This window comes from Emiliania huxleyi (assembly GCF_000372725.1).
Source record: "Emiliania huxleyi CCMP1516 chromosome Unknown EMIHUscaffold_153, whole genome shotgun sequence".
In the NCBI taxonomy this organism is placed as follows: Eukaryota; Haptophyta; order Isochrysidales; family Noelaerhabdaceae; genus Emiliania; species Emiliania huxleyi.
Window position 1 is genome coordinate 250,967 of NW_005201058.1, and position 27,840 is coordinate 278,806.

At 70.8% G+C, this 27,840-nt stretch overlaps 1 protein-coding gene across 1 annotated transcript in view; it reads left to right on the forward strand.

Moving 5' to 3' along the window:
- EMIHUDRAFT_111551 (putative membrane protein) overlaps window positions 1-26,010 on the forward strand; it is a gene marked incomplete at both ends in the record, with an annotated part of 26,789 nt that extends 779 nt beyond the window's left edge. Inside the window, 5 exons of the mRNA XM_005786247.1 lie at window positions 147-11,580; window positions 13,648-13,862; window positions 22,749-24,030; window positions 24,391-24,529; window positions 25,469-26,010. Of these exons, the coding sequence (XP_005786304.1) occupies window positions 147-11,580; window positions 13,648-13,862; window positions 22,749-24,030; window positions 24,391-24,529; window positions 25,469-26,010 (13,612 nt within the window). The remainder of the gene's footprint in view (window positions 1-146; window positions 11,581-13,647; window positions 13,863-22,748; window positions 24,031-24,390; window positions 24,530-25,468) is intronic.
- Between the last annotated feature and the right edge of the window lie 1,830 nt (window positions 26,011-27,840).

Genomic DNA, 27,840 nt, shown 5'->3' on the forward strand with positions numbered 1-27,840 from the left:
CACTTTAGCGGGGGGCAACGATACACGGGCCGGTTTGACCTTCAAACGGGGGGGTAAACCGCGGGCCGCCCCGGGGGGATGGCGCGGTGGATATGGCGCCTTCAGGCGGTGGCAGCGGAGGCTTCTGGGGGGGGCGCGCCAACCAGCCGGCAGGCGACGGAGACGGCGCTCTCGACAGCGCGCCGCACCCAGCGCTCGCTCCAGAGCGCCGGCACGCACGGCGCGATCATCGGACGGAAGGGGCGGACGGTGCAGGCCTTTGCGCACCCCTCGAGCGCGTCCGAGCTCATTGGCGCTGAGACCGCCCCTTCAACGGCCGCTGTCGGGGCGAACCTCGCCGTCGGCGGGACTGAAGACAACGGCGAAGAGCATGGCCTCGCCGCACAGCTCCACGCGGGCAAGGGGCGCGTCGGCACCGGCGGTGGGAGTGGCTCCTCCCCACCCGGCCTCCTACTGGGCAGTACCTCTAGTCCCGGCGCTGACAGCGACGTGGTCGACCCTTCGTCGGGCGTGACCGCGGCTGTCCGCGCGAGCGCCACGGCGCACTCCGCTGGCACGCGGGCGGCGACGATCCGCGCGGCGTCCGCCGAGCAGGGCAGCAACGCGAGTCGGCTCGCGTCTCCCAAGGCGCTTCCCTCTGGGCTGGTCTCAAGTTGCCGGATGCGGCTCTCTGAGCCCACCCTCCCGTGCCGCGCCGACGTCGGCGAGGCGCTGGGCACGTCGTGGGCCACCGGGCAGCAGCTGCTTCAGCCTACGCAGGAGCGGAAGCTGCTCCAGGCCGGCGCGCGCGGCTTCGTGCGCGCCATCGTCGACAAGATCAGCACCTTAGTGGCGGTGACGCAGCAGGGCCCGCTACGCTCTGAGCGCATGGCTTGCGCGGACCTGTCGCAGATGAACGCGGCGGAGGGCGCCGTCCTGACGGCGGCCGTGCTGCCCTTCGCCCACGAGCGTGGCGCGGCGGCGGCCATGACCGCCAGCGGCCCCATCGCGGGCGACACGGATCACGGCCGGTTCGACCTCAGCCAGTGGCTCAGCCGCGGCCGCGCCGGCGGCTGCAGCGGTGGCTATGGCGCCTCCGGCGGCGGCAGCGGCGGCTCTGGCGGCGGCGGCGCAAGCAGCCGGCAGGCGACGGAGACGGCGCTCTCGACAGCGCGCCGCACCCAGCGCTCGCTCCAGAGCGCCGGCACGCACGGCGCGATCATCGGACGGAAGGGGCGGACGGTGCAGGCCTTTGCGCACCCCTCGAGCGCGTCCGAGCTCATTGGCGCTGAGACCGCCCCTTCAACGGCCGCTGTCGGGGCGAACCTCGCCGTCGGCGGGACTGAAGACAACGGCGAAGAGCATGGCCTCGCTGCACAGCTCCACGCGGGCAAGGGGCGCGTCGGCACCGGCGGTGGGAGTGGCTCCTCCCCACCCGGCCTCCTACTGGGCAGTACCTCTAGTCCCGGCGCTGACAGCGATGTGGTCGCCGACCCTTTGTCGGGCGTGACCGCGACTGTCCGCGCGAGCGCCACGGCGCACTCCGCTGGCACGCGGGCGGCGACGCTCCGCGCGGCGTCCGCCGTGCAGGACAGCAACGCGAGTCGGCTCGCGTCTCCCAAGGCGCTTCCCTCTGGGCTGGTCTCAAGTTGCCGGATGCGGCTCTCTGAGCCCACCCTCGCCTGCCGTGCCGACGTCGGCGAGGCGCTGGGCACGTCGTGGGCCACCGGGCAGCAGCTGCTTCGGCCTACGCAAGGCGAGAAGCTGCTCCAGGCCGGCGCGCGCGGCTTCGTGCGCGCCATCGTCGACAAGATCAGCACCTTAGTGACGGTGACGCAGCAGGGCCGGCTACGCTCTGAGCGCATGGCTTGCGCGGACCTGTCGCAGGAGAAGGCGGCGGAGGGCGCCGTCCTGACGGCGGCCGTGCTGCCCTTCGCCCACGAGCGTGGCGCGGCGGCGGCCATGACCGCCAGCGGCCCCATCGCGGGCGACACGGATCACGGCCGGGACCTCAGCCAGTGGCTCAGCCGCGGCCGCGCCGGCGGCGGTTGCGGCGGCGGCTATGGCGGCTCCGGCGGCGGCAGCGGCGGCTCTGGCGGCGGCGGCGCAAGCAGCCGGCAGGCGACGGAGGCGGCGGTCTCGACAGCGCGCCGCACCCAGCGCTCGCTCCAGAGCGCCGGCACGCACGGCGCGATCATCGGACGGAAGGGGCGGACGGTGCAGGCCTTTGCGCACCCCTCGAGCGCGTCCGAGCTCATTGGCGCTGAGACCGCCCCTTCAACGGCCGCTGTCGAGGCGAACCTCGCCGTCGGCGGGGCTGAAGACAACGGCGAAGAGCACGGCCTCGCCGCACAGCTCCACGCGGGCAAGGGGCGCGTCGGCACCGGCGGTGGGAGCGGCTCCTCCCCACCCGGCCTCCTACTGGGCAGTACCTCTAGTCCCGGCGCTGACAGCGACGTGGTCGCCGACCCTTCGTCGGGCGTGACCGCGACTGTCCCCGCGAGCGCCACGGCGCACCCCACTGGCACGCGGGCGGCGACGGCCCGTGCGGCGTCCGCCGTGCAGGGCAGCAACGCGAGTCGGCTCGCGTCTCCCAAGGCGCTTCCCTCTGGGCTGGTCTCAAGTTGCCGGATGCGGCTCTCTGAGCCCACCCTCCCGTGCCGCGCCGACGTCGGCGAGGCGCTGGGCACGTCGTGGGCCACCGGGCAGCAGCTGCTTCGGCCTACGCAGGGCGAGAAGCTGCTCCAGGCCGGCGCGCGCGGCTTCGTGCGCGCCATCGTCGACAAGATCAGCACCTTAGTGACGGTGACGCAGCAGGGACGGCTGCGCTCTGAGCGCATGGCTTGCGCGGACCTGTCGCAGATGAACGCGGCGGAGGGCGCCGTCCTGACGGCGGCCGTGCTGCCCTTCGCCCACGAGCGTGGCGCGGCGGCGGCCATGACCGCCAGCGGCCCCATCGCGGGCGACACGGATCACGGCCGGTTCGACCTCAGCCGGTGGCTCAGCCGCGGCCGCGCCGGCGGCTGCGGCGGTGGCTATGGCGCCTCCGGCGGCGGCAGCGGCGGCTCTGGCGGCGGCGGCGCAAGCAGCCGGCAGGCGACGGAGGCGGCGCTCTCGACAGCGCGCCGCACCCAGCGCTCGCTCCAGAGCGCCGGCACGCACGGCGCGATCATCGGACGGAAGGGGCGGACGGTGCAGGCCTTTGCGCACCCCTCGAGCGCGTCTGAGCTCATTGGCGCTGAGACCGCCCCTGCAACGGCCGCTGTCGGGGCGAATCTCGCCGTCGGCGGGGCTGAAGTCAACGGCGAAGAGCATGGCCTCGCCGCACAGCTCCACGCGGGCAAGGGGCGCGTCGGCACCGGCGGTGGGAGTGGCTCCTCCCCACCCGGCCTCCTACTGGGCAGTACCTCCAGTCCCGGCGCTGACAGCGATGTGGTCACCGACCCTTTGTCGGGCGTGACCGCGACTGTCCGCGCGAGCGCCACGGCGCACTCCGCTGGCACGCGGGCGGCGACGCTCCGCGCGGCGTCCGCCGTGCAGGGCAGCAACACGAGTCGGCTCGCGTCTCCCAAGGCGCTTCCCTCTGGGCTGGTCTCAAGTTGCCGGATGCGGCTCTCTGAGCCCACCCTCCGCTGCCGCGCCGACGTCGGCGAGGCGCTGGGCACGTCGTGGGCCGCCGGGCAGCAGCTGCTTCGGCCTACGCAGGGCGAGAAGCTGCTCCAGGCCGGCGCGCGCGGCTTCGTGCGCGCCATCGTCGACAAGATCAGCACCTTAGTGGCGGTGACGCAGCAGGGCCCGCTACGCTCTGAGCGCATGGCTTGCGCGGACCTGTCGCAGACGAACGCGGCGGAGGGCGCCGTCCTGACGGCGGCCGTGCTGCCCTTCGCCCACGAGTGTGGCGCGGCGGCGGCCATGACCGCCAGCGGCCCCATCGCGGGCGACACGGATCACGGCCGGTTCGACCTCAGCCAGTGGCTCAGCGGTGGCCGTGCCGGCGGCTGCGGCGGTGGCTATGGCGCCTCCGGCGGCGGCAGCGGCGGCTCTGGCGGCGGCGGCGCAAGCAGCCGGCAGGCGACGGAGACGGCGCTCTCGACAGCGCGCCGCACCCAGCGCTCGCTCCAGAGCGCCGGCACGCACGGCGCGATCATCGGACGGAAGGGGCGGACGGTGCAGGCCTTTGCGCACCCCTCGAGCGCGTCCGAGCTCATTGGCGCTGAGACCGCCCCTCCAACGGCCGCTGTCGGGGCGAACCTCGCCGTCGGCTGGGCTGATGACAACGGCGAAGAGCATGGCCTCGCTGCACAGCTCCACGCGGGCAAGGGGCGCGTCGGCACCGGCGGTGGGAGTGGCTCCTCCCCACCCGGCCTCCTACTGGGCAGTACCTCCAGTCCCGGCGCTGACAGCGATGTGGTCACCGACCCTTCGTCGGGCGTGACCGCGACTGTCCGCGCGAGCGCCACGGCGCACTCCGCTGGCACGCGGGCGGCGACGCTCCGCGCGGCGTCCGCCGTGCAGGGCAGCAACACGAGTCGGCTCGCGTCTCCCAAGGCGCTTCCCTCTGGGCTGGTCTCAAGTTGCCGGATGCGGCTCTCAGAGCCCACCCTCGCCTGCCGCGCCGACGTCGGCGAGGCGCTGGGCACGTCGTGGGCCACCGGGCAGCAGCTGCTTCGGCCTACGCAGGGCGAGAAGCTGCTCCAGGCCGGCGCGCGCGGCTTCGTGCGCGCCATCGTCGACAAGATCAGCACCTTAGTGGCGGTGACGCAGCAGGGCCGGCTACGCTCTGAGCGCATGGCTTGCGCGGACCTGTCGCAGATGAACGCGGCGGAGGGCGCCGTCCTGACGGCGGCCGTGCTGCCCTTCGCCCACGAGCGTGGCGCGGCGGCGGCCATGACCGCCAGCCCCCCCATCGCGGGCGACACGGATCACGGCCGGTTCGACCTCAGCCGGTGGCTCAGCGGCGGCCGCGCCGGCGGCTGCGGCGGTGGCTATGGCGGCTCCGGCGGCGGCAGCGGCGGCTCTGGCGGCGGCGGCGCAAGCAGCCGGCAGGCGACGGAGGCGGCGCTCTCGACAGCGCGCCGCACCCAGCGCTCGCTCCAGAGCGCCGGCACGCACGGCGCGATCATCGGACGGAAGGGGCGGACGGTGCAGGCCTTTGCGCACCCCTCGAGCGCGTCCGAGCTCATTGGCGCTGAGACCGCCCCTTCAACGGCCGCTGTCGGGGCGAACCTCGCCGTCGGCGGGACTGAAGACAACGGCGAAGAGCACGGCCTCGCCGCACAGCTCCACGCGGGCAAGGGGCGCGTCGGCACCGACGGTGGGAGTGGCTCCTCCCCACCCGGCCTCCTACTGGGCAGTACCTCTAGTCCCGGCGCTGACAGCGACGTGTTCGCCGACCCTTCGTCGGGCGTGACCGCGACTGTCCGCGCGAGCGCCACGGCGCACCCCACTGGCACGCGGGCGGCGACGGCCCGTGCGGCGTCCGCCGTGCAGGGCAGCAACGCGAGTCGGCTCGCGTCTCCCAAGGCGCTTCCCTCTGGGCTGGTCTCAAGTTGCCGGATGCGGCTCTCTGAGCCCACCCTCCCGTGCCGCGCCGACGTCGGCGAGGCGCTGGGCACGTCGTGGGCCACCGGGCAGCAGCTGCTTCGGCCTACGCAGGGCGAGAAGCTGCTCCAGGCCGGCGCGCGCGGCTTCGTGCGCGCCATCGTCGACAAGATCAGCACCTTAGTGACGGTGACGCAGCAGGGACGGCTGCGCTCTGAGCGCATGGCTTGCGCGGACCTGTCGCAGATGAACGCGGCGGAGGGCGCCGTCCTGACGGCGGCCGTGCTGCCCTTCGCCCACGAGCGTGGCGCGGCGGCGGCCATGACCGCCAGCGGCCCCATCGCGGGCGACACGGATCACGGCCGGTTCGACCTCAGCCGGTGGCTCAGCCGCGGCCGCGCCGGCGGCTGCGGCGGTGGCTATGGCGCCTCCGGCGGCGGCAGCGGCGGCTCTGGCGGCGGCGGCGCAAGCAGCCGGCAGGCGACGGAGGCGGCGCTCTCGACAGCGCGCCGCACCCAGCGCTCGCTCCAGAGCGCCGGCACGCACGGCGCGATCATCGGACGGAAGGGGCGGACGGTGCAGGCCTTTGCGCACCCCTCGAGCGCGTCCGAGCTCATTGGCGCTGAGACCGCCCCTTCAACGGCCGCTGTCGGGGCGAACCTCGCCGTCGGCGGGACTGAAGACAACGGCGAAGAGCATGGCCTCGCCGCACCGCTCCACGCGAGCAAGGGGCGAGTCGGCACCGACGGTGGGAGTGGCTCCTCCCCACCCGGCCTCCTACTGGGCAGTACCTCTAGTCCCGGCGCTGACAGCGACGTGGTCGACCCTTCGTCGGGCGTGACCGCGACTGTCCGCGCGAGCGCCACGGCGCACTCCGCTGGCACGCGGGCGGCGACGGCCCGTGCGGCGTCCGCCGTGCAGGGCAGCAACACGAGTCGGCTCGCGTCTCCCAAGGCGCTTCCCTCTGGGCTGGTCTCAAGTTGCCGGATGCGGCTCTCTGAGCCCACCCTCGCCTGCCGCGCCGACGTCGGCGAGGCGCTGGGCACGTCGTGGGCCACCGGGCAGCAGCTGCTTCGGCCTACGCAGGGCGAGAAGCTGCTCCAGGCCGGCGCGCGCGGCTTCGTGCGCGCCATCGTCGACAAGATCAGCACCTTAGTGACGGTGACGCAGCAGGGACGGCTGCGCTCTGAGCGCATGGCTTGCGCGGACCTGTCGCAGATGAACGCGGCGACCGCCAGCGGCCCCATCGCGGGCGACACGGATCACGGCCGGTTCGACCTCAGCCGGTGGCTCAGCCGCGGCCGCGCCGGCGGCTGCGGCGGTGGCTATGGCGCCTCCGGCGGCGGCAGCGGCGGCTCTGGCGGCGGCGGCGCAAGCAGCCGGCAGGCGACGGAGGCGACGCTCTCGACAGCGCGCCGCACCCAGCGCTCGCTCCAGAGCGCCGGCACGCACGGCGCGATCATCGGACGGAAGGGGCGGACGGTGCCGGCTTTTGCGCACCCCTCGAGCGCGTCTGAGCTCATTGGCGCTGAGACCGCCCCTGCAACGGCCGCTGTCGGGGCGAACCTCGCCGTCGGCGGGGCTGAAGTCAACGGCGAAGAGCATGGCCTCGCCGCACAGCTCCACGCGGGCAAGGGGCGCGTCGGCACCGGCGGTGGGAGTGGCTCCTCCCCACCCGGCCTCCTACTGGGCAGTACCTCCAGTCCCGGCGCTGACAGCGATGTGGTCACCGACCCTTTGTCGGGCGTGACCGCGACTGTCCGCGCGAGCGCCACGGCGCACTCCGCTGGCACGCGGGCGGCGACGATCCGCGCGGCGTCCGCCGTGCAGGGCAGCAACACGAGTCGGCTCGCGTCTCCCAAGGCGCTTCCCTCTGGGCTGGTCTCAAGTTGCCGGACGCGGCTCTCTGAGCCCACCCTCGCCTGCCGCGCCGACGTCGGCGAGGCGCTGGGCACGTCGTGGGCCACCGGGCAGCAGCTGCTTCGGCCTACGCAGGGCGAGAAGCTGCTCCAGGCCGGCGCGCGCGGCTTCGTGCGCGCCATCGTCGACAAGATCAGCACCTTAGTGACGGTGACGCAGCAGGGCCCGCTACGCTCTGAGCGCATGGCTTGCGCGGACCTGTCGCAGATGAACGCGGCGGAGGGCGCCGTCCTGACGGCGGCCGTGCTGCCCTTCGCCCACGAGCGTGGCGCGGCGGCGGCCATGACCGCCAGCGGCCCCATCGCGGGCGACACGGATCACGGCCGGTTCGACCTCAGCCGGTGGCTCAGCCGCGGCCGCGCCGGCGGCTGCGGCGGTGGCTATGGCGCCTCCGGCGGCGGCAGCGGCGGCTCTGGCGGCGGCGGCGCAAGCAGCCGGCAGGCGACGGAGGCGACGCTCTCGACAGCGCGCCGCACCCAGCGCTCGCTCCAGAGCGCCGGCACGCACGGCGCGATCATCGGACGGAAGGGGCGGACGGTGCCGGCTTTTGCGCACCCCTCGAGCGCGTCCGAGCTCATTGGCGCTGAGACCGCCCCTGCAACGGCCGCTGTCGGGGCGAACCTCGCCGTCGGCGGGACTGAAGACAACGGCGAAGAGCATGGCCTCGCCGCACAGCTCCACGCGGGCAAGGGGCGCGTCGGCACCGGCGGTGGGAGTGGCTCCTCCCCACCCGGCCTCCTACTGGGCAGTACCTCTAGTCCCGGCGCTGACAGCGACGTGGTCGACCCTTCGTCGGGCGTGACCGCGACTGTCCGCGCGAGCGCCACGGCGCACTCCGCTGGCACGCGGGCGGCGACGGCCCGTGCGGCGTCCGCCGTGCAGGGCAGCAACACGAGTCGGCTCGCGTCTCCCAAGGCGCTTCCCTCTGGGCTGGTCTCAAGTTGCCGGATGCGGCTCTCTGAGCCCACCCTCGCCTGCCGCGCCGACGTCGGCGAGGCGCTGGGCACGTCGTGGGCCACCGGGCAGCAGCTGCTTCGGCCTACGCAGGGCGAGAAGCTGCTCCAGGCCGGCGCGCGCGGCTTCGTGCGCGCCATCGTCGACAAGATCAGCACCTTAGTGACGGTGACGCAGCAGGGACGGCTGCGCTCTGAGCGCATGGCTTGCGCGGACCTGTCGCAGATGAACGCGGCGGAGGGCGCCGTCCTGACGGCGGCCGTGCTGCCCTTCGCCCACGAGCGTGGCGCGGCGGCGGCCATGACCGCCAGCGGCCCCATCGCGGGCGACACGGATCACGGCCGGTTCGACCTCAGCCAGTGGCTCAGCCGCGGCCGCGCCGGCGGCGGCTGCGGCGGCGGCAGCGGCGGCTCCGGCGGCGGCAGCGGCGGCTCTGGCGGCGGCGGCGCAAGCAGCCGGCAGGCGACGGAGGCGGCGCTCTCGACAGCGCGCCGCACCCAGCGCTCGCTCCAGAGCGCCGGCACGCACGGCGCGATCATCGGACGGAAGGGGCGGACGGTGCAGGCCTTTGCGCACCCCTCGAGCGCGTCCGAGCTCATTGGCGCTGAGACCGCCCCTTCAACGGCCGCTATCGAGGCGAAACTCGCCGTCGGCGGGGCTGAAGTCAACGGCGAAGAGCACGGCCTCGCCGCACCGCTCCACGCGAGCAAGGGGCGAGTCGGCACCGACGGTGGGAGCGGCTCCTCCCCACCCGGCCTCCTACTGGGCAGTACCTCTAGTCCCGGCGCTGACAGCGACGTGGTCATCGACCCCTCGTCGGGCGTGACCGCGACTGTCCACGCGAGCGCCACGGCGCACTCCGCTGGCACGCGGGCGGCGACGGCCCGTGCGGCGTCCGCCGTGCAGGGCAGCAACACGAGTCGGCTCGCGTCTCCCAAGGCGCTTCCCTCTGGGCTGGTCGCAACCTGCCAGAAGCGGCTCTCTGAGCCCACCGTCGCCTGCCGCGCCGACGTCGGCGAGGCACTGGGCACGTCGTGGGCCACCGGGCAGCAGCTGCTTCGGCCTACGCAGGGCGAGAAGCTGCTCCAGACCGGCGCGCGCGGCTTCGAGCGCGCCATCGTCGACAAGATCAGCACTTTGATGAACGTGCGCGCGATCTGTGCGTCAGAGGTCATGATCCTCCAGGGCCCTGACTCGCCGCGTGTCGAAGACAAGGCGCACGGCCATCCGACGCATCTGACAGCCGATGCTGATCGCGGTCGTTGCACGTCGGTGCCGTTCCTCTTCCGTTGTGCGGTCATGCTGGCTTTGCTCTTTGCGGCGTGCTGCGGGTTGCTGCTGCCGCAGCTCAAGAAGGAGAGGATGGAGGGCCGGAGCCACGCAGCTGGCTCCGTGCACCTCCTCTCCAACACACGCGCTCTCCGAGCTGGCATTGTGATCATCTTCTTCCTGCAGGCCGCTCACGCCAATCCATCAGCTCCAATTCCGCCGTCCTCCCCCTCTCTTGGCAATTGCGGTACAGGCACGCTCGAGGTCACGGCCGACACCACGCTCAACACTGACCAGCACCCGTACGGCTTATACTTCAGCTCCATCCTGATTGCCGCCGGCGCGACCCTTAGCGCCAACGGCTCCAAGCCGCTGATCCTCTACGCTGACACATTTGTCGACATCCAAGGCACCATCGACGTGTCGGGTGGAAAGGGTGGCAACTCGGCCGGCGATCACATGTCGGCGGGTGGCGGCGCGGGTGGCGGCGCCGTCAAGATCGTGTCGGCGCAGATCTCAGTCGGGCCCAGTGGCGCCATCCGTGCCGACGGCGGCGACGGCGGCGACGCGGGCGGCCCGGGCCAAAGCTTCACGGCGCCTTGGTTCACCCCTGGCGACGGCGCGGCCGGCGTGGGCGTGGCAGGAGGATATGATGGCGGCGCTGGCGTGGGCTCGAACGAAGGTGGCAAACCAGGTAGCGGGCCAGGCGCGTCGGCGGGAGGCAACTTTTCAACTGGCGTGCCGCCGGGCGCTGGCGGCGCGGGCCACGCGTCTGCAGGTACCGATGGCTTCGGGCAATGGTCTGACATCAGGCCGCCGGGCGGCCCAGCCTACGGAGACGCCGAGCTGTCTGGCGGCCTCCAGGGCGGCAGCGGTGCGGGCAGCGGCGCCAACGACCCCGACAACGAGGAGGGCGCCGGAGGCGGTGGATCGGGCGGCACGATCTATCTCGTGGCGCCGACGCTGCAGATCCAAGGAGTCGTGTCGGTGGCGGGCGGTTTGGGCGGCCGCGACGACTACCACTACAACGGGGAGGCCGACCGAGAGGGCTACAACAACGGCGGGCCGGGCTCGGTCGGCCGCATCCGTCTCGACTACGAAACATTCACCCATGGAACCGCGGCGCCCACCTATTACCAAGGCGAACTTGGTGATTTGAGCCGCTTCTGCACGCCACCGCCATTGTCGCCGCCCTCGCCGCCGACGGCTCCGGCTTTGCCACCTTCACCGCCGCAGCCATGCACCTCGAATCAGGTCCAGCAGAGTGCACCCGATGTCGGTGCTTGGGGCGGCACCTGCACCTGTCCCGACGGTGGCGTTTACCTGGTCGGTGACAACTACGACTTCTGCGCCTCCCTCGCCTGCGTCGGTGGCGTCAGCGGCTCCTGCGAAGAGAATAATCCAGGCGGGAAACACGTGAAAGTCACGTGCGGCACGTGCGACGCACCGCCGTCACCGCCGGCCTCACCGCCGCTGCTGCCGCTGCCGCCGTCCGCTCCACCAATCGACTTCCAGGTCACTGTGGGTGGCGGCCGCTGGCCGGAGGAGGTCTCGTGGGACCTGACGTGCATCGGCGTGCTGATTGGCAGTGGAGGGGCCCCCTATTCTGGCAACCTGTCCGCGCCGCCCGACGAGTGCACGCTCAACATGTACGACTCGTACGGCGACGGCTGGAACGGCAACCTGTGGGTGGGTGCGGGCTATAACTTCACGCTCGAAATCGGATCCTCCGGCAGCGAGAAGTTCACCCTCGCCCCCCCCTCTCCGTCCTCTCCACCGCGGTTTCCGCCGTCGCCACCCTCTCCGCCGCCGCCGTCGCCGCCCTCGCCCCCACCGCTCGCACCATTACCGCCGCTCCGGCCCAACGAAGCGTCCGCGGCGACAGAAAACGAGCTTCGCTCCTTGATTGACAAAGCTGTGAGCGAGGGCCGGGAAGCTCACATCTTCGTCGCTCCTGGCGCCCACATCATGCTGGGATCCACGCCATCTCCGCCGCCCTCGCCGCCGCCGCCCTCGCCGCCGCCGCTGCCGCCGTCGCCGCCCCGGGCTCCGCCCCAGCCTCCGCCCCTGACGCCTCCGAGTCCACCACCCTCGCCGCCGCCGCCCTCACTGCCACCGCACAGCCCACCGCCGCCCAGCCCGCCGCCCCCCTTGCCTCCGCCGCCCTCTCCTCCGCCACCGTCGCCTCCGCAGCCCTCGCCTCCGCCCAGCCCACCGCCGCCCAGCCCGCCGGCGAGGGAGTTCTGCAAAGTCAACGGGGCGACCACCTGCACCGACAGCGGCAACAGGGACATCAGCACCCAGGCGGAATGCGAGCGTGCTATCTCCGTCACTGGTTCAGACAGCTGTTCGGCTGGCAGTAGCAATTGGTACGGTGCCTTGTCCGGCGCAAGTCTGCCGCGTGGCTGCTGGATGAACAACGAAGGCTGCGGGGGCACGTCATTCTTCAATGCGATCGCCACCGCCAATGGGGCTTGCGACAGCGGCGGTGGCCGCAGCTGTGTTTGCTTGTGTGGGACCGCCTCACCGTCGCCGCCGCCGCCGTCCGCCGCCGCCGCCGCCGCCGGCCGCCGCGTCTCCGAGGTGCTCGACTCATCGCCGCCACCGCCAACGTGTGTGTGTATGAATTCGATACCTTGGACAGCCCAGCCGCCTGGTTGCAGCCCCGTCTGGAACGAGTCGCCCGCGGACGGCTGCCAGCCAGTCGGTGGGTCGTGCACAACAGTGGGCAGTCGCAGTGGGCAAGCTTGGTGCTTTGTTCAGGCGCACTCAATTTTGTCTGAATGCTCCGACAAGTTCCGGGACGACGGTAACGACCCCGACCTAGGCACGGGATCCGGATGGTACATCTCGTACTTGGCTTGCGCGTCTCCGCCGCCGCCGCCGCAGCCACCGTTGCCGCCGCCCAGCCGCGCCGCCGAGGTGCTCGACTCATCGCTTGAGTGCAGCAGCAATATCACGCTTGTTGTTCGCAGCAGCGGAGTCGGCGCAACTCTCGACGGTCAGGGTCGGTCGCGGCTCTTTTCCCTCTCTGGTGGCTGCAGTCTCACCCTCCGAGGACTAACGCTCGTCAACGGATATGCAGATGGCGACGGTGGCGCCATTCAAGGGTCTTACGCAGGCTCTCTCAAGTTGGCCGACTCGAGCATCAAGGATTCCGCCTCCGGCGGAGACGGCGGCGGCATCGCCATGGCTTACAGCAGAGACGTCGAGCTCGTCCGGTCGAGCCTTTCTAGCTGCCGCGCTGAGAGCGACGGCGGCGGCATCTCAGTTCGGCAGGGCGGTGCGCTTGCACTTACAGATAGCTCGAGCATTGCAGACTGCTCCGCCGGCGCAAACGGCGGTGGCATCGCCATGGCCGACAGCGGAAATCTTTCGCTGACTGACAGCGCGGTGAGCAGCAGCACGGCGGCGTTCACCGGCGGAGGACTCAAGTTCGAGAGCAGCGCGAGCATTGCAACCCTCGTGCGGTCGAATATAAGTGGAAATGGTGGCGGCATCGCCATGGCCAACAGCGGAGATGTCGACCTCGAGAGGTCGAGCCTCTCTGGCTGCCGCGCTGAGAGCGACGGCGGCGGCATCTCGATCCGGCAGAGCGGTGCGCTTGCGCTCACTACTGGCTCGAGCATTGCAGACTGCTCCGCCGGCGCAAACGGCGGCGGCATCGCCATGGCCGACAGTGGAGCGCTTTCGCTGACTGACAGCGCGGTGAGCAACAGCACGGCCGGTGGAGGCGGCGGTGGCATCGCCATGGCCGACAGCGGAGATGTCGAGCTCGACCGATCGAGCCTCTCTGGCTGCCGCGCCGAGGGCGACGGAGGCGGCATCTCGATCCGGCAGAGCGGCGCGCCGCCACCGGTGCCGCCGTCGAGCTGCCCGGCGGGGAGCGTGTTGCACAGCGCGCCGGAGACGGTGACGGACAGCTTCTACGCGGTGGGCGGGTCGCATTGCTACCTTCTGAAGACGGGTGAGCACATTCTCCAGGACGCCAGCCCGTTCACAACCTGCGACGACGCGGGCTTCTCGGAAGACTACAAGGTTGGCGATTTCGCGGCGGTGGACCCCGTCACGCGCATCGTCTCTTTCACCGACGGTGACCTGTGTGGCTCGGGGACGCCGCGGAGCGCCGAGCTGACCGTCTGCATGGACACGTCGGGAGCGGTCGTGGAGAACCATTTCACCGCGTCCGAGCCGACGACGTGCGCCTACGTCTTCGTCCTCACCACGCCGACCCTGTCGCCGCCTCCCTCCCTTGCGCTTACTACTAGCTCAAGCATTACAGACTGCTCCGCCGGCGCAAACGGCGGCGGCATCGCCATGGCCGACAGCGGAGCGCTTTCGCTGACTGACAGCGCGGTGAGCAACAGCACGGCCGGTGGAGGCGGCGGCGGCATCGCCATGGCTTACAGCAGAGACGTCGAGCTCGTCCGGTCGAGCCTCTCTAGCTGCCGCGCTGAGAGCGACGGCGGCGGCATCTCAGTACGGCAGAGCGGCGCTCTTGCACTTACAAATAGCTCGAGCCTTGCAGACTGCTCCGCCGGCGCAAACGGCGGTGGCATCGCCATGGCCGACAGCGGAGCGCTTTCGCTGACTGACAGCGCGGTGAGCAACAGCACGGCCGGTGGAGGCGGTGGCGGCATCGCCATGGCTTACAGCAGAGACGTCGAGCTCGTCCGGTCGAGCCTTTCTAGCTGCTGCGCTGAGAGCGACGGCGGCGGCATCTCAGTACGGCAGAGCGGCGCTCTTGCACTTACAAATAGCTCGAGCCTTGCAGACTGCTCCGCCGGCGCAAACGGCGGTGGCATCGCCATGGCCGACAGCGGAAATCTTTCGCTGACTGACAGCGCGGTGAGCAGCAGCACGGCCGGTGGAGGCGGCGGTGGCATCGCCATGGCCGACAGCGGAGATGTCGAGCTCGAGAGGTCGAGCCTCTCTGGCTGCCAGGCCGCGGGCAACGGCGGCGGCATCTCAATCCGGCAGAGCGGCGCGCTTGCGCTTACTACTAGCTCGAGCATTACAGACTGCTCCGCCGGCGCACACGGCGGCGGCATCGCCATGGCTTACAGCAGAGATGTCGAGCTCGAGAGGTCGAGCCTCTCTGGCTGCCGCGCTGAGGGCGATGGCGGCGGCATCTCAGTTCGGCAGGGCGGTGCGCTTGCGCTTACCGATAGCTCGAGCATTGCAGACTGCTCCGCCGGCGCCAGTGGTGGCGGCATCGCCATGGCCGACAGCGGAGCATTTTCGCTTACCGACAGCGCGGTGAGCAACAGCACGGCTGCGAACAGCGGCGGAGGAGCGAGGTTCGAGAGCAGCAGGAGCATCGCAACCCTCGTGAGGTCAAACGTGAGTGAAAACCGGGCAACCTCAGCCTCGGCATTCTACTACAGCGGCTCCGCCTCCTCGCTGGGTTCAATTCGTGACTCCCAATTCGTGAGCAACGTCGCCGGGGACGGAATCACCATCACGGCCGTCTCCCAGCTAAGCTGGTTCCCCTGCCAGCTCGGGGAATGGATGCCCACTCGTGGCGCATTCGAGGGCGACGTGCTCGGCTGCAACGCCTGTCCCGAGCGGTACTACGGCAACGCCACAAACCTTGAGACCGCTGGATGTAGCGGTATTTGCCCTCTCGGCCATTTCTGTGAGTTGGGAAGCGCCCTTCCGGTGCCCTGTCGCAATGGGACCCGCATGCCGTTGTTCGGAGCGTCCAGCGCTGACGACTGCCTCGACTGCCCGCGTGGGCAATACCAGTCGGAAAACGGCCAGCCGAGCTGCACCACCTGCCCAGCAGGGACCCACTCGGCCAACACCGGGAGCTCGGAATGTGAGGTTTGCAAGTCGGGCGGCTACTGCGAGGTGGTGGACGGGAGCATGGTACGGCAGGCGTGCCCCGCCGGCAGCTACAATCCGGAAACCAAATCCACCTCAATAGGATCGTGCCTTCTCTGCCCTGTCGGGACCTCGAGCTCTGACATCGAAGCGACAACAAACGCTACCTGTGTGCCTTGCCGCGCTGGCAGCTTCGCATCTGAGGAGGGTGAGCAGGCCTGCCAGGTTTGCCCGCAGGGCTACTTCCAGAGGGAGACCGGCCAGGCCGCCTGCGTCCGCTGCGCGGCTGGCAAGTTTTGCCCCGAGGGTTCGTCGCGCGAGCTGGACGCGCAGTGCGAGGCGGGCACGTACGCCAGGCTGACCGACCAGAGCGGCGACCCCGAGTGCCTCGCCTGCCCCGCCGGCTCGTCGTGCGGCGGCGGGGCGGCGCCGCCCTCCGAGTGCTCTCCGGGCTCTTTCGCCGCCACGGCCGGCCTCTCCAAGTGCGCCAGCTGTGCGGGCGGGACGTACCAGGGCGAGTCGAACGCGACGAGCTGCCTTCCGTGCTTGGAGGGCAGCTACTGCGCCGAGGGTGCGTCGGCGCCGCTGCCGTGCGAGAAGGGCACATTTTCCAACGCCACGGACGTCGCCGACGCGAGCGAGTGCACCGCCGCCTCGCCGGGCCACTTCGCCACCACGGGCTCCACCGAGCAGTCGCCGTGCGCCAAGGGGTCGTACACGGACGAGGCCAAGCAGGGCGAGTGCACGCGCTGCGCCGCCGGCACGTACCAGGACGAGGAAGGCAAGACGGCGTGCGGGCCGTGCGAGCAAGGCAGCTACTGCGAGCCAGGCGCGTCGAGGCCGTTGCCGTGCGAGGCTGGCAGCTACTCGCGCGCCACCAACCTCACCGACGCGGGCGAGTGCACCGACGCCTCGCCGGGCCACTTCGCCACCACGGGCTCCATCGAGCAGACGGCGTGCCGCGAGGGCAGCTTCGCCAACGGCACCCGCAACGAGGCTTGCGAGCTGTGCGCCGAGGGCTACTTCCAGGACCAGCCCGCCGCCGCCGCCTGCGTCCGCTGCGCTGCGGGCAAGTTTTGTCCCGAAGGCTCGTCGCGCGAGCTGGACGCGCAGTGCGAGGCGGGCACGTACGCCAGGCTGACCGACCAGAGCGGCGACCCCGAGTGCCTCATTTGCCCCGCCGGCTCGTCGTGCGGCGGCGGGGCGGCGCCGCCCTCCGAGTGCTCGCCGGGCTCTTTCGCCGCCACGGCCGGCCTCTCCGAGTGCGCCAGCTGTGCGGGCGGGACGTACCAGGGCGAGTCGAACGCGACGGGCTGCCTTCCGTGCGTGGAGGGCAGCTACTGCGCCGAGGGCGCGTCGGCGCCGCTGCCGTGCGTTGCGGGCAGCTACTCGACCGCCACCAACCTCACCGCCGCGAGCGAGTGCACCGACGCCTCGCCGGGCCACTTCGCCACCACCGGCTCCACGCAGCAGACGGCGTGCGCCAAGGGGTCGTACACGGACGCGTACGGGCAGGGCGCGTGCACGCCCTGCGCCGGCGGCACGTACCAGGACGAGGAAGGCAAGACGGTTTGCGAGCCGTGCGAGGCGGGCAGCTACTGCGCTGTTGGCGCGGCGGCGGCGCTGCCGTGCGAGGCTGGCAGCTACTCGAGCGCCACCAACCTCACCGACGCGAGCGAGTGCACCGACGCTTCGCCGGGCCACTTTGCCCCCACGGGCTCGACGCAGCAGACGGCGTGCCGCGAGGGCAGCTTCGCCAACGGCACCCGCAACGAGGCGTGCGAGCTGTGCGCCGAGGGCTACTTCCAGGACCAGCCCGCCGCCGCCGCCTGCGTCCGCTGCGCTGCTGGCAAGTTTTGCCCTCAGGGGTCGTCGCGCGAGCTGGACGCGCAGTGCGAGGCGGGCACGTATGCGAGGCTGACCGACCAGAGCGGCGACCCCGAGTGCCTCATTTGCCCCGCCGGCTCGTCGTGCGGCGGCGGGGCGGCGCCGCCGTCCGAGTGCTCGCCGGGCTCTTTCGCCGCCACGGCCGGCCTCTCCGAGTGCGCCAGCTGTGCGGGCGGGACGTACCAGGGCGAGTCGAACGCGACGGGCTGCCTTCCGTGCGTGGAGGGCAGCTACTGCGCCGAGGGCGCGTCGGCGCCGCTGCCGTGCGTTGCGGGCAGCTACTCGACCGCCACCAACCTCACCGCCGCGAGCGAGTGCACCGCCGCCTCGCCGGGCAACTTCGCCACCACGGGCTCCAACGAGCAGACGGCGTGCGCCAAGGGGTCGTACACGGACGCGTACGGGCAGGGCGCGTGCACGCCCTGCGCCGGCGGCACGTACCAGGACGAGGAAGGCAAGACGGTTTGCGAGCCGTGCGAGGCGGGCAGCTACTGCGCTGTTGGCGCGGCGGCGGCGCTGCCGTGCGAGGCTGGCAGCTACTCGAGCGCCACCAACCTCACCGACGCGAGCGAGTGCACCGACGCTTCGCCGGGCCACTTCGCCCCCACGGGCTCGACGCAGCAGACGGCGTGCCGCGAGGGCAGCTTCGCCAACGGCACCCGCAACGAGGCGTGCGAGCTGTGCGCCGAGGGCTACTTCCAGGACCAGCCCGCCGCCGCCGCCTGCGTCCGCTGCGCTGCTGGCAAGTTTTGCCCTCAGGGGTCGTCGCGCGAGCTGGACGCGCAGTGCGAGGCGGGCACGTATGCGAGGCTGACCGACCAGAGCGGCGACCCCGAGTGCCTCATTTGCCCCGCCGGCTCGTCGTGCGGCGGCGGGGCGGCGCAGCCGTCCGAGTGCTCGCCGGGCTCTTTCGCCGCCACGGCCGGCCTCTCCGAGTGCGCCAGCTGTGCGGGCGGGACGTACCAGGGCGAGTCGAACGCGACGGGCTGCCTTCCGTGCGTGGAGGGCAGCTACTGCGCCGAGGGCGCGTCGGCGCCGCTGCCGTGCGTTGCGGGCAGCTACTCGACCGCCACCAACCTCACCGCCGCGGGCGAGTGCACCGACGCCTCGCCGGGCCACTTCGCCACCACCGGCTCCACGCAGCAGACGGCGTGCGCCAAGGGGTCGTACACGGACGCGTACGGGCAGGGCGCGTGCACGCCCTGCGCCGGCGGCACGTACCAGGACGAGGAAGGCAAGACGGTTTGCGAGCCGTGCGAGGCGGGAAGCTACTGCGCTGTTGGCGCAGCGGCGGCGCTGCCGTGCGAGGCTGGCAGCTACTCGAGCGCCACCAACCTCACCGACGCGAGCGAGTGCACCGACGCTTCGCCGGGCCACTTCGCCCCCACGGGCTCGACGCAGCAGACGGCGTGCCGCGAGGGCAGCTTCGCCAACGGCACCCGCAACGAGGCGTGCGAGCTGTGCGCCGAGGGCTACTTCCAGGACCAGCCCGCCGCCGCCGCCTGCGTCCGCTGCGCTGCTGGCAAGTTTTGCCCTCAGGGGTCGTCGCGCGAGCTGGACGCGCAGTGCGAGGCGGGCACGTATGCGAGGCTGACCGACCGGAGCGGCGACCCCGAGTGCCTCATTTGCCCCGCCGGCTCGTCGTGCGGCGGCGGGGCGGCGCCGCCCTCCGAGTGCTCGCCGGGCTCTTTCGCCGCCACGGCTGGCCTCTCCGAGTGCGCCAGCTGTGCGGGCGGGACGTACCAGGGCGAGTCGAACGCGACGAGCTGCCTTCCGTGCGTGGAGGGCAGCTACTGCGCCGAGGGCGCGTCGGCGCCGCTGCCGTGCGTTGCGGGCAGCTACTCGACCGCCACCAACCTCACCGCCGCGAGCGAGTGCACCGACGCCTCGCCGGGCCACTTCGCCACCACCGGCTCCACGCAGCAGACGGCGTGCGCCAAGGGGTCGTACACGGACGCGTACGGGCAGGGCGCGTGCACGCCCTGCGCCGGCGGCACGTACCAGGACGAGGAAGGCAAGACGGTTTGCGAGCCGTGCGAGGCGGGCAGCTACTGCGCTGTTGGCGCGGCGGCGGCGCTGCCGTGCGAGGCTGGCAGCTACTCGAGCGCCACCAACCTCACCGACGCGAGCGAGTGCACCGACGCCTCGCCGGGCCACTTCGCCACCACCGGCTCCACCGAGCAGACGGCGTGCCGCGAGGGCAGCTTCGCCAACGGCATTCGCAACGACGCGTGCGAGCTGTGCCCCAAGGGCTACTTCCAGAACGAGACCGGCAAGGCCGCCTGCGTCCGCTGCGCTGCTGGCAAGTTTTGCCCGGTGGGCTCGTCGCGCGAGCTGGACGCGCAGTGCAAGGCGGGCACGTACGCGAGGCTGTCCGACCAGAGCGGCGACCCCGAGTGCCTCGCCTGCCCCGCCGGCTCGTCGTGCGGCGGCGGGGCGGCGCCGCCCTCCGAGTGCTCGCCGGGCTCTTTCGCCGCCACGGCCGGCCTCTCCGAGTGCGCCAGCTGTGCGGGCGGGACGTACCAGGGCGAGTCGAACGCGACGAGCTGCCTTCCGTGCGTGGAGGGCAGCTACTGCGCCGAGGGCGCGTCGGCGCCGCTGCCGTGCGTTGCGGGCAGCTACTCGACCGCCACCAACCTCACCGCCGCGGGCGAGTGCACCGACGCCTCGCCGGGCCACTTCGCCACCACCGGCTCCACGCAGCAGACGGCGTGCGCCAAGGGGTCGTACACGGACGCGTACGGGCAGGGCGCGTGCACGCCCTGCGCCGGCGGCACGTACCAGGACGAGGAAGGCAAGACGGCTTGCGAGCCGTGCGAGGCGGGAAGCTACTGCGCTGTTGGCGCGGCGGCGGCGCTGCCGTGCGAGGCTGGCAGCTACTCGAGCGCCACCAACCTCACCGACGCGAGCGAGTGCACCGACGCCACGCCGGGCCACTTCGCCACCACCGGCTCCACCGAGCAGACGGCGTGCCGCGAGGGCAGCTTCGCCAACGGCACCCGCAACGACGCGTGCGAGCTGTGCGCCGAGGGCTACTTCCAGGACCAGCCCGCCGCCGCCGCCTGCGTCCGCTGCGCTGCTGGCAAGTTTTGCCCTCAGGGGTCGTCGCGCGAGCTGGACGCGCAGTGCGAGGCGGGCACGTATGCGAGGCTGTCCGACCAGAGCGGCGACCCCGAGTGCCTCGCCTGCCCCGCCGGCTCGTCGTGCGGCGGCGGGGCGGCGCCGCCGTCCGAGTGCTCGCCGGGCTCCGTCGCCGCCACGGCCGGCCTCTCCGAGTGCGCCAGCTGTGCGGGCGGGACGTACCAGGGCGAGTCGAACGCGACGAGCTGCCTTCCGTGCGTGGAGGGCAGCTACTGCGCCGAGGGCGCGTCGGCGCCGCTGCCGTGCGTTGCGGGCAGCTACTCGACCGCCACCAACCTCACCGCCGCGAGCGAGTGCACTGACGCCTCGCCGGGCCACTTCGCCACAACCGGCTCCACGCAGCAGACGGCGTGCGCCAAGGGGTCGTACACGGACGCGTACGGGCAGGGCGCGTGCACGCCCTGCGCCGGCGGCACGTACCAGGACGAGGAAGGCAAGACGGTTTGCGAGCCGTGCGAGGCGGGCAGCTACTGCGCTGTTGGCGCGGCGGCGGCGCTGCCGTGCGAGGCTGGCAGCTACTCGAGCGCCACCAACCTCACCGACGCGAGCGAGTGCACCGACGCTTCGCCGGGCCACTTCGCCCCCACGGGCTCCATTGAGCAGACGCCGTGCTCGCCGGGCACTTTCAGCGCTCTCGCCGGGCAGAGCATCTGCGAGAAGTGCCCTGCCGGCGAATATCAAGACTCGAGCGGCGCCACCAACTGCACCACGTGCGTGCCGGGCCATTACTGCGCCGAGGGCGCCTCTGCACCGCTACCCTGCCCCGCCGGGACGCGCATCAACGCCTCGCTCGACCTCATGACGAGCAAGGACGACTGCATCACCTGTCCGGCCGGCACGTTTTGCCCGACCGGCTCTGATGACGCCACCGACTGCGCGCCGGGCACCTTCAGCGCTCTCGCCGGGCAGAGCAGGTGCGAGAGGTGCCCTCCGGGCAACTATCAGGACGCGAGCGGCAAGACGGAGTGCAAGACGTGCGTGAAGGGCCGATACTGCGCCGAGGGCGCGTCGGCGCCGCTGCCGTGCGTTGCGGGCAGCTACTCGACCGCCACCAACCTCACCGCCGCGAGCGAGTGCACCGACGCCTCGCCGGGCCACTTCGCCACCACCGGCTCCACGCAGCAGACGGCGTGCGCCAAGGGGTCGTACACGGACGCGTACAAGCAGGGCGAGTGCACGCCCTGCGCCGGCGGCACGTACCAGGACGAGAGCGGCAAGACGGCGTGCAAGCCGTGCGAGGCGGGCAGCTACTGCGCTGTTGGCGCGGCGGCGGCGCTGCCGTGCGAGGCTGGCAGCTACTCGGGCGCGACCGACAACGACGAGCAGGAAGACTGCACGCCGGCCGACCCTGGCTCCTTCGCGGTGACGGGCTCCATTGAGCAGACGCCGTGCTCGCCGGGCACTTTCAGCGCTCTCGCCGGGCAGAGCATCTGCGAGAAGTGCCCTGCCGGCGAATATCAAGACTCGAGCGGCGCCACCAACTGCACCACGTGCGTGCCGGGCCATTACTGCGCCGAGGGCGCCTCTGCGCCGCTGCCTTGCCCCGCCGGGACGCGCATCAACGCCTCGCTCGACCTCATGACGAGCAAGGACGACTGCATCACCTGTCCGGCCGGCACGTTTTGCCCGACCGGCTCTGATGACGCCACCGACTGCGCGCCGGGAACCTTCAACGCCCTCGCCGGGCACGGTCCCCGGGTGGAACGGAAACGGAGCGAACGTGTACTTGGACATGTGGACATTTGTGCAGTGTGCACCGTGTGGCGCAGGCTGCAAGACCACGAACTCGGCGACGGCAAGTTTCACCTAGCGCCCCAAACAGCCACGCGGCGGCCTCGGCATGGCCGGGCAGCGGGCTCGGAAGCTCGACCTTGAGGATCACGAGCCTTGGGTCACTCCCGCGAAAACACACTCTCTCTCTCTCCCGCGAAACCCGCCCCGTGAACATACGACAAATCCTCGAGAGGATCGACAAAATCGAATGTTCCAAGCAGCCGACTCTCTCTCTCTCTCCCTCCCAAGGGGCACACACACACACACACACACACACACACACACACACACACACACACACACACACACACACACACACACACACACACACACACACACACACACACACACACACACAGGGGGGGGGGGTCCCCAAAACACGGCGGATGCCTATGTATGTGGCGTCGACCATCCCGAAAATCAGATAAGGTCTTCATTACCTCTCTTATCGCAGGCAGGTCTCGAATGATCCCCGCCAAGGGCAGCCTCGCTGCGCTGCGCGCTGCCACCGCTGCTCATGAGGAGAGGCGGGCTGCCGACGCGCGAGCCATCGAGGCTGCCGCGTTGGCGCGGGCAGAGGCTGAGCGGGCCGCTGCCTCGGAGCTCAACGCGGCTGCCCGAGCGCTGTCCGATTTTGAGCAAGAGCTCACGCAAGCTCGACAGAACTTCACGTTGCGAGTAGCGGTGTGCGACACTCTTCAGCTGGACTTGTGCCGCGGGGTTCTCACACGCGTGCCTTGGCTTGCCGCTGTGATGTCAGCCGAGCAGGTGTTGGCGGATCCCGAGCGTGTGAGGGCGTGGCTTCTCTGGGCCGAGGGTACGGCGGCGGGTTCGACGCACCCGACACCGCCCACCCTGCCGACCACGCCAGTCGGGGCGGAGGGCGATCTCGAGCTGGGCTCCGGCGCCTCCGGCTGGGAGCGATGGCGGCGTGTCGTTGCGACCGAGGCAGCTGAGCAGGAGGAGGAGGGGTCGCGCTCTGCGGCGGCGGAGCCTGCCGCCCCACCCCGCAAGCGCACCCGCAGCGAGGCCGTCACCGAGCCGTTCGGTTCCGGCCCGGAGAGCGGCACGCCGGACGCGCCCAGCTCCTTCGCTCTTCCGCCGGTCGAAACAGTGACTGTTGACGGGATCGTCTTCAGAAGCTTCCAGACAGAGGACGCGATGCGGCGCCACCTCTCCGCTGGGTTTCCCCCAGTACCCCGTGGGCGACCCTCTCTGGTGGGGAGGTGCTGGGGCGACGTCGTCTCGGGCGGCGCGCTGGGCTGCGAGGCGCTGCCTCCGCAGGCGTCGAGCTTTCGCGAGAGGTTCTGCGGGGGCTGCCGGGAGCAGGGCGTGTTTGTGCCCGCGTCGAGGGTGTGCGTGCCCATCGGCGCGGGCTCCGAGATCGCCAACCGCCACGGGCGCGGCTTCTGGAACGAGCCGTCCCCGTCCTCGCGCTTGCCTGCGCACCGCGTCGTGAACCAGACGTCCGACTGCCCGGGCCCGACGCTCGTGATCCTCAAGGACGAGCTTCCGGGCCCGCTGCCCGGCCTGGCCGAGGCCGCCGCGCTGTCCACCTCCGGCGGCTGGGTCGCCTTCACGGTCGGCCGCACGCTCAGGAGCGAGATGGCTCTGCCGTCGGCCGTTGCGTCTCTTCTCTCGCCGCCCCCGCCGCCCGAGCGCGACACCCCTCGGGCTCGCACCGCAGCGGCCGAGGGGCTTGTCGAGGGGTTTGCGGCGGAGGGTGCGGCAGAGGCAGCGGTGGAGGAGGAGGCCTCTGCTTCGTCGGCGGCAGGAGTGCTGCTCAGCTTGGCCGCCGCGCCACTGCATCCGGCCTCGAGCCCGCCCTCGCCGCCTGCACTCCAGTCGACACCAGCCACGCCACCGCTGCCGCTGCTCTCTCCGCGCTCGCGCTCGTCTTCGGCGCGTCTGGGCGCGCTCGCACCGGTCCAGTTCTGTCTGGCCGAGCTCAGCATCAACTCTGCCACTCGCTGACGGGCTGCGTTCCTGCGGCGGTGCTGCTCCCTCCCTCCCTCGCCGTTTGCCACGCCGGCGCCGCTGCTCTTTGCTCCGCGCTCGTGGCAGCTGCCGTCGCGCGTGGGCTTGCTGGCACCCATCCAGGTGTCGCTCGCCCTGGTGGCGGTGTGCGCCGCCTTCGCGGCCGAGCTCTACACCAACCCAACCTTTGCCTTTGCTGCTGCGGGCTTCGCAGCGATTGCCGCTGCCAACTTGGCTCAGGCCTCGCCTCGCATTGTCGCGCGTGCGCTCACGATGATGCTCGTCTGTGCCCCGACTCTGCGTCTCATCCACGTTCTGATAAGCTCGCCGGCACAGCTGACCCGCCATCTGGACAACTCATCGAAGGGAGGCTGGGCATGCTCTCACTCTGTGCAGGGTGCGGCGCCTCCTACGGCGCGCTGCCGCCCGCCGCCCTCCCTTCCTCCCGCAAGCTGCTCGCAGCGGCATACTTCGCTTGCGGGCCCGCGCTTACTCGCGTTGCCTTGGTCCTCTGTGCTCGGACGGGCGACGAGCGCACGCTCTCCTTTGAAATGCTGTACGGCGGCCTCCCCTTCGCCGCGACCTTTCTGGCTGCCCAGGCTGTCTCATACAGCAGCCTCGGGCAAGACGCTCCGCCCTCGCCGCCTGCACTCCAGTCGACACCAGCCACGCCACCGCTGCCGCTGCTCTCTCCGCGCTTGCGCTCGTCTTCGGCGCGTCTGGGCGCGTTCGCACCGGTCCAGTTCTCGCTCGCCCTCTTGGTGGTGTTCGCTGCTCGTCTGGCCGCAGCATCAACCCCGCCGGCTTGCTCGCTGCCGCGGGCTTTGCTGTGCTGGCCCTCGCTAATCTAGCACAGGCCTCGCCTCGCTTTGTGGCGCGCGCGATGGCGCTGCTGCTCCTTTGCATCTCGACTCTTCGCATCGTTCAAAGCTTGGCCTTCTCGCCGGCCAAGCTGACGGGCGCAATCGACAAGGCGGCAGGCGCTTGGGGTTGCGTAATCACGTCCTGTGCAGCGTGCGGCGCCGCTTTCGGACTCTGCCACCCGCTGCCCTCCCTCAAGCTGCTCGCAGCGGTTTACTGCGCTTGCGCGTTGGCATGTGACGGCGTCATTCTCCATGTCCGGACGGGCCACGAGCGCGCGCTCAAATTCTCCTTGCTGTACACGCTCCTCCCCTTCCTCGCGTCCTTCCTCGCAGCCCAGGCAGTCTCGGCGTGCACGACGCCCTCCCCGCAACCCCACCGGCAAACACAACCGCACCGGCGCGATTTCGCACGGCGTTCTCGGGGTGCCTGCGACCGCTGCTGCTCCATGCGGCACGGATGATTGATAGGCCGACCGCCGCCGTGCAGCTCGAGATGGGCTGCCGGCTGAGCACGCCGCCGCTCAAGCTGGCGGTGGGCGTCTGCTGCGGGCTGATGCACAGCCTGCGGCCTTACTCGCGGGCGCTCGCGGGCCTCGTCGCCGCGCTCCTCTTCTCCATTCACGCGATCGCGTACTTGCGCACGGGCGACGCGAGCTGCCTCGGGGGCATCCCTCGCTCCCTCGCCTTCCTCTTTGCCCTGCCGACGCTCTGCTCGCTCGTTGCACGCTCCTTCCAATATGAGGCGGTGGCGGGGGAGGCGGTGGGGGAGGCGGAGGCGGCGGGGAGGGTCGCGGGGAGGGAGGCGGAGGAGGCGGAGGCGGGCCGGGCCGGCGTGGGCGGCGCGGCGTCGGTGGGCGCGTCAGGCCGCCCTTCAGGGTAGGGCGTCACGGGGAGCCAGTCGACTCGCATCGGTTGGTAAGGTAAGGTAAGGTAAGGTAAATTTCTCCACACATCGGTTGCCCCTCCCCTGTGCCTTGAGGCAACGGCGGAGCTACTCTCGTGTCCACGCCACATGCACAACACATGCACATGCACATGCACAACCGTAAATGTGTTAGTGAGTATTCTTGATACGAAACCACGACGACACACACCAGTCGACTCGTATCGGTTGCCTCCATGAACGGCGGAGCTATTCTCGCGCCCACACCACACCTGGCTCCAACGTGGAGACACGCCCAATAGCTGCGGACACTACTAGGTCACGCATGGCACCAGAAGTTTTATCTCTGGGCCCCGAAAGGCAGCTCTAGCAGCGTCGTTACGCATGCGCCCTCCCTCCCTCCTGGGTGGGTGGGCGCATGCGCCTCACATCTCGCCAGAGCATAACACACACACACACACACACACACACACAACGTAAAGAGACGATCGGAGGGGTCCCGTACCATGCGGAATCGACCCTATCAAGTGCTCAAGTGCTCAAGTGCTCAACCGTAAATGGGCAAATAAATAAAAACGCCCACGTCTCTACCCGGTACTGCGAGCCGTCCTATTACCAGGTTGCAACCCTTGTTCCGCACTGTGCTGTGAATCGAGCGGCAACCAACAGCTCTCAGGACCCCCCGGTGCTGGGGTGCTGCCAGCAACCAACCAACTCACCGGCGAGCGGAGCGAGCCGAAGAGCGAGCGGGCCAAATTGGCGCTGTGAACGCACCTACGTGGCGGGCCGCGCAGGCCCGGCAGCAGGGCACCCCCGCGCGGATGCCGACGAGGATCACGGTGCGCTACCCGAACGAAGGTGGACTGCTGACAGGGTTTGCGGTGTCAGTTAGTGTATGTAAAAATTCTTAGAAATTTGCCCCCCCCCCCCCCCCCCCTTCCCGAGAACGGGGCTAGATAGAAGCACACACCCCGAGTGCGGGACATGGGGCAGCAACCGACAACGTGGACGGGGATGGGGTGCTGCTCAACCGGCGGCAACCAGCAGCTTTCATTCACAGCCGAGTGCGGAACAATGTGTGTCTCGCATCACTTGCTTAATTGTCGACGGGGTTGCCCTGTGCCTCGTCTGGCCAAGTCTACGTACGTCCGAAATTTAATGTTAGGAGTGAGGACCTTAGACCAACAAGTTTCTTCCATTGTACGATAAAACGGCCACGTGTCTGCGAGAGGTGGGGGCGGATCTCGGCACTTGCACTTGATTGTCGCCCTTGCGGGTTGTACTCAGGCGATGATCCCCGCGCCGGGCAGCCTCGTCGCGCTGCGGCAAGCCGCCGCTGCTCACCAGCGTGCCGAAGAGGAGAGGCTGGCCGCCGCCTTGGAGCGGGAGGCGGCGAAGGTCAGGGAGCTGGAGGAGCTGGTCGCGGCTGCCAAAGAGCTGACCGATGTGGAGCAAGACCTCGAGCAGCTCCGCAGCGAGTACGCCACGCGCCGCGAACTTCACAGCGCTGCGCTGCTCGCAGTATGCCGCAAAGCGATCACACGCGTGCCTCGGCTCGCTGCTGTGATGACAGCCGAGCAGGCGTTGGAAGATCCCGAGCGTGTGCTGGCGTGGCTTCTCAGCGCGGCGGGCACGGCGCATCCGACAGCGCCTGCTGCGGGCTTGATTCCCCCGACACCGCCCACCCTGCCGGCCACACCGGTCGCGACGATAGGGGGCGCCCTCGAGCTGGGCTCTGGCGCGTCCCTCTGGCAGCGAGGGCAGCGCTCCGTCTCGACCGAGGCAGCTGAGCAGGCGGAGGAGGGTTCGTGCTCTGGGGCGGCGGCG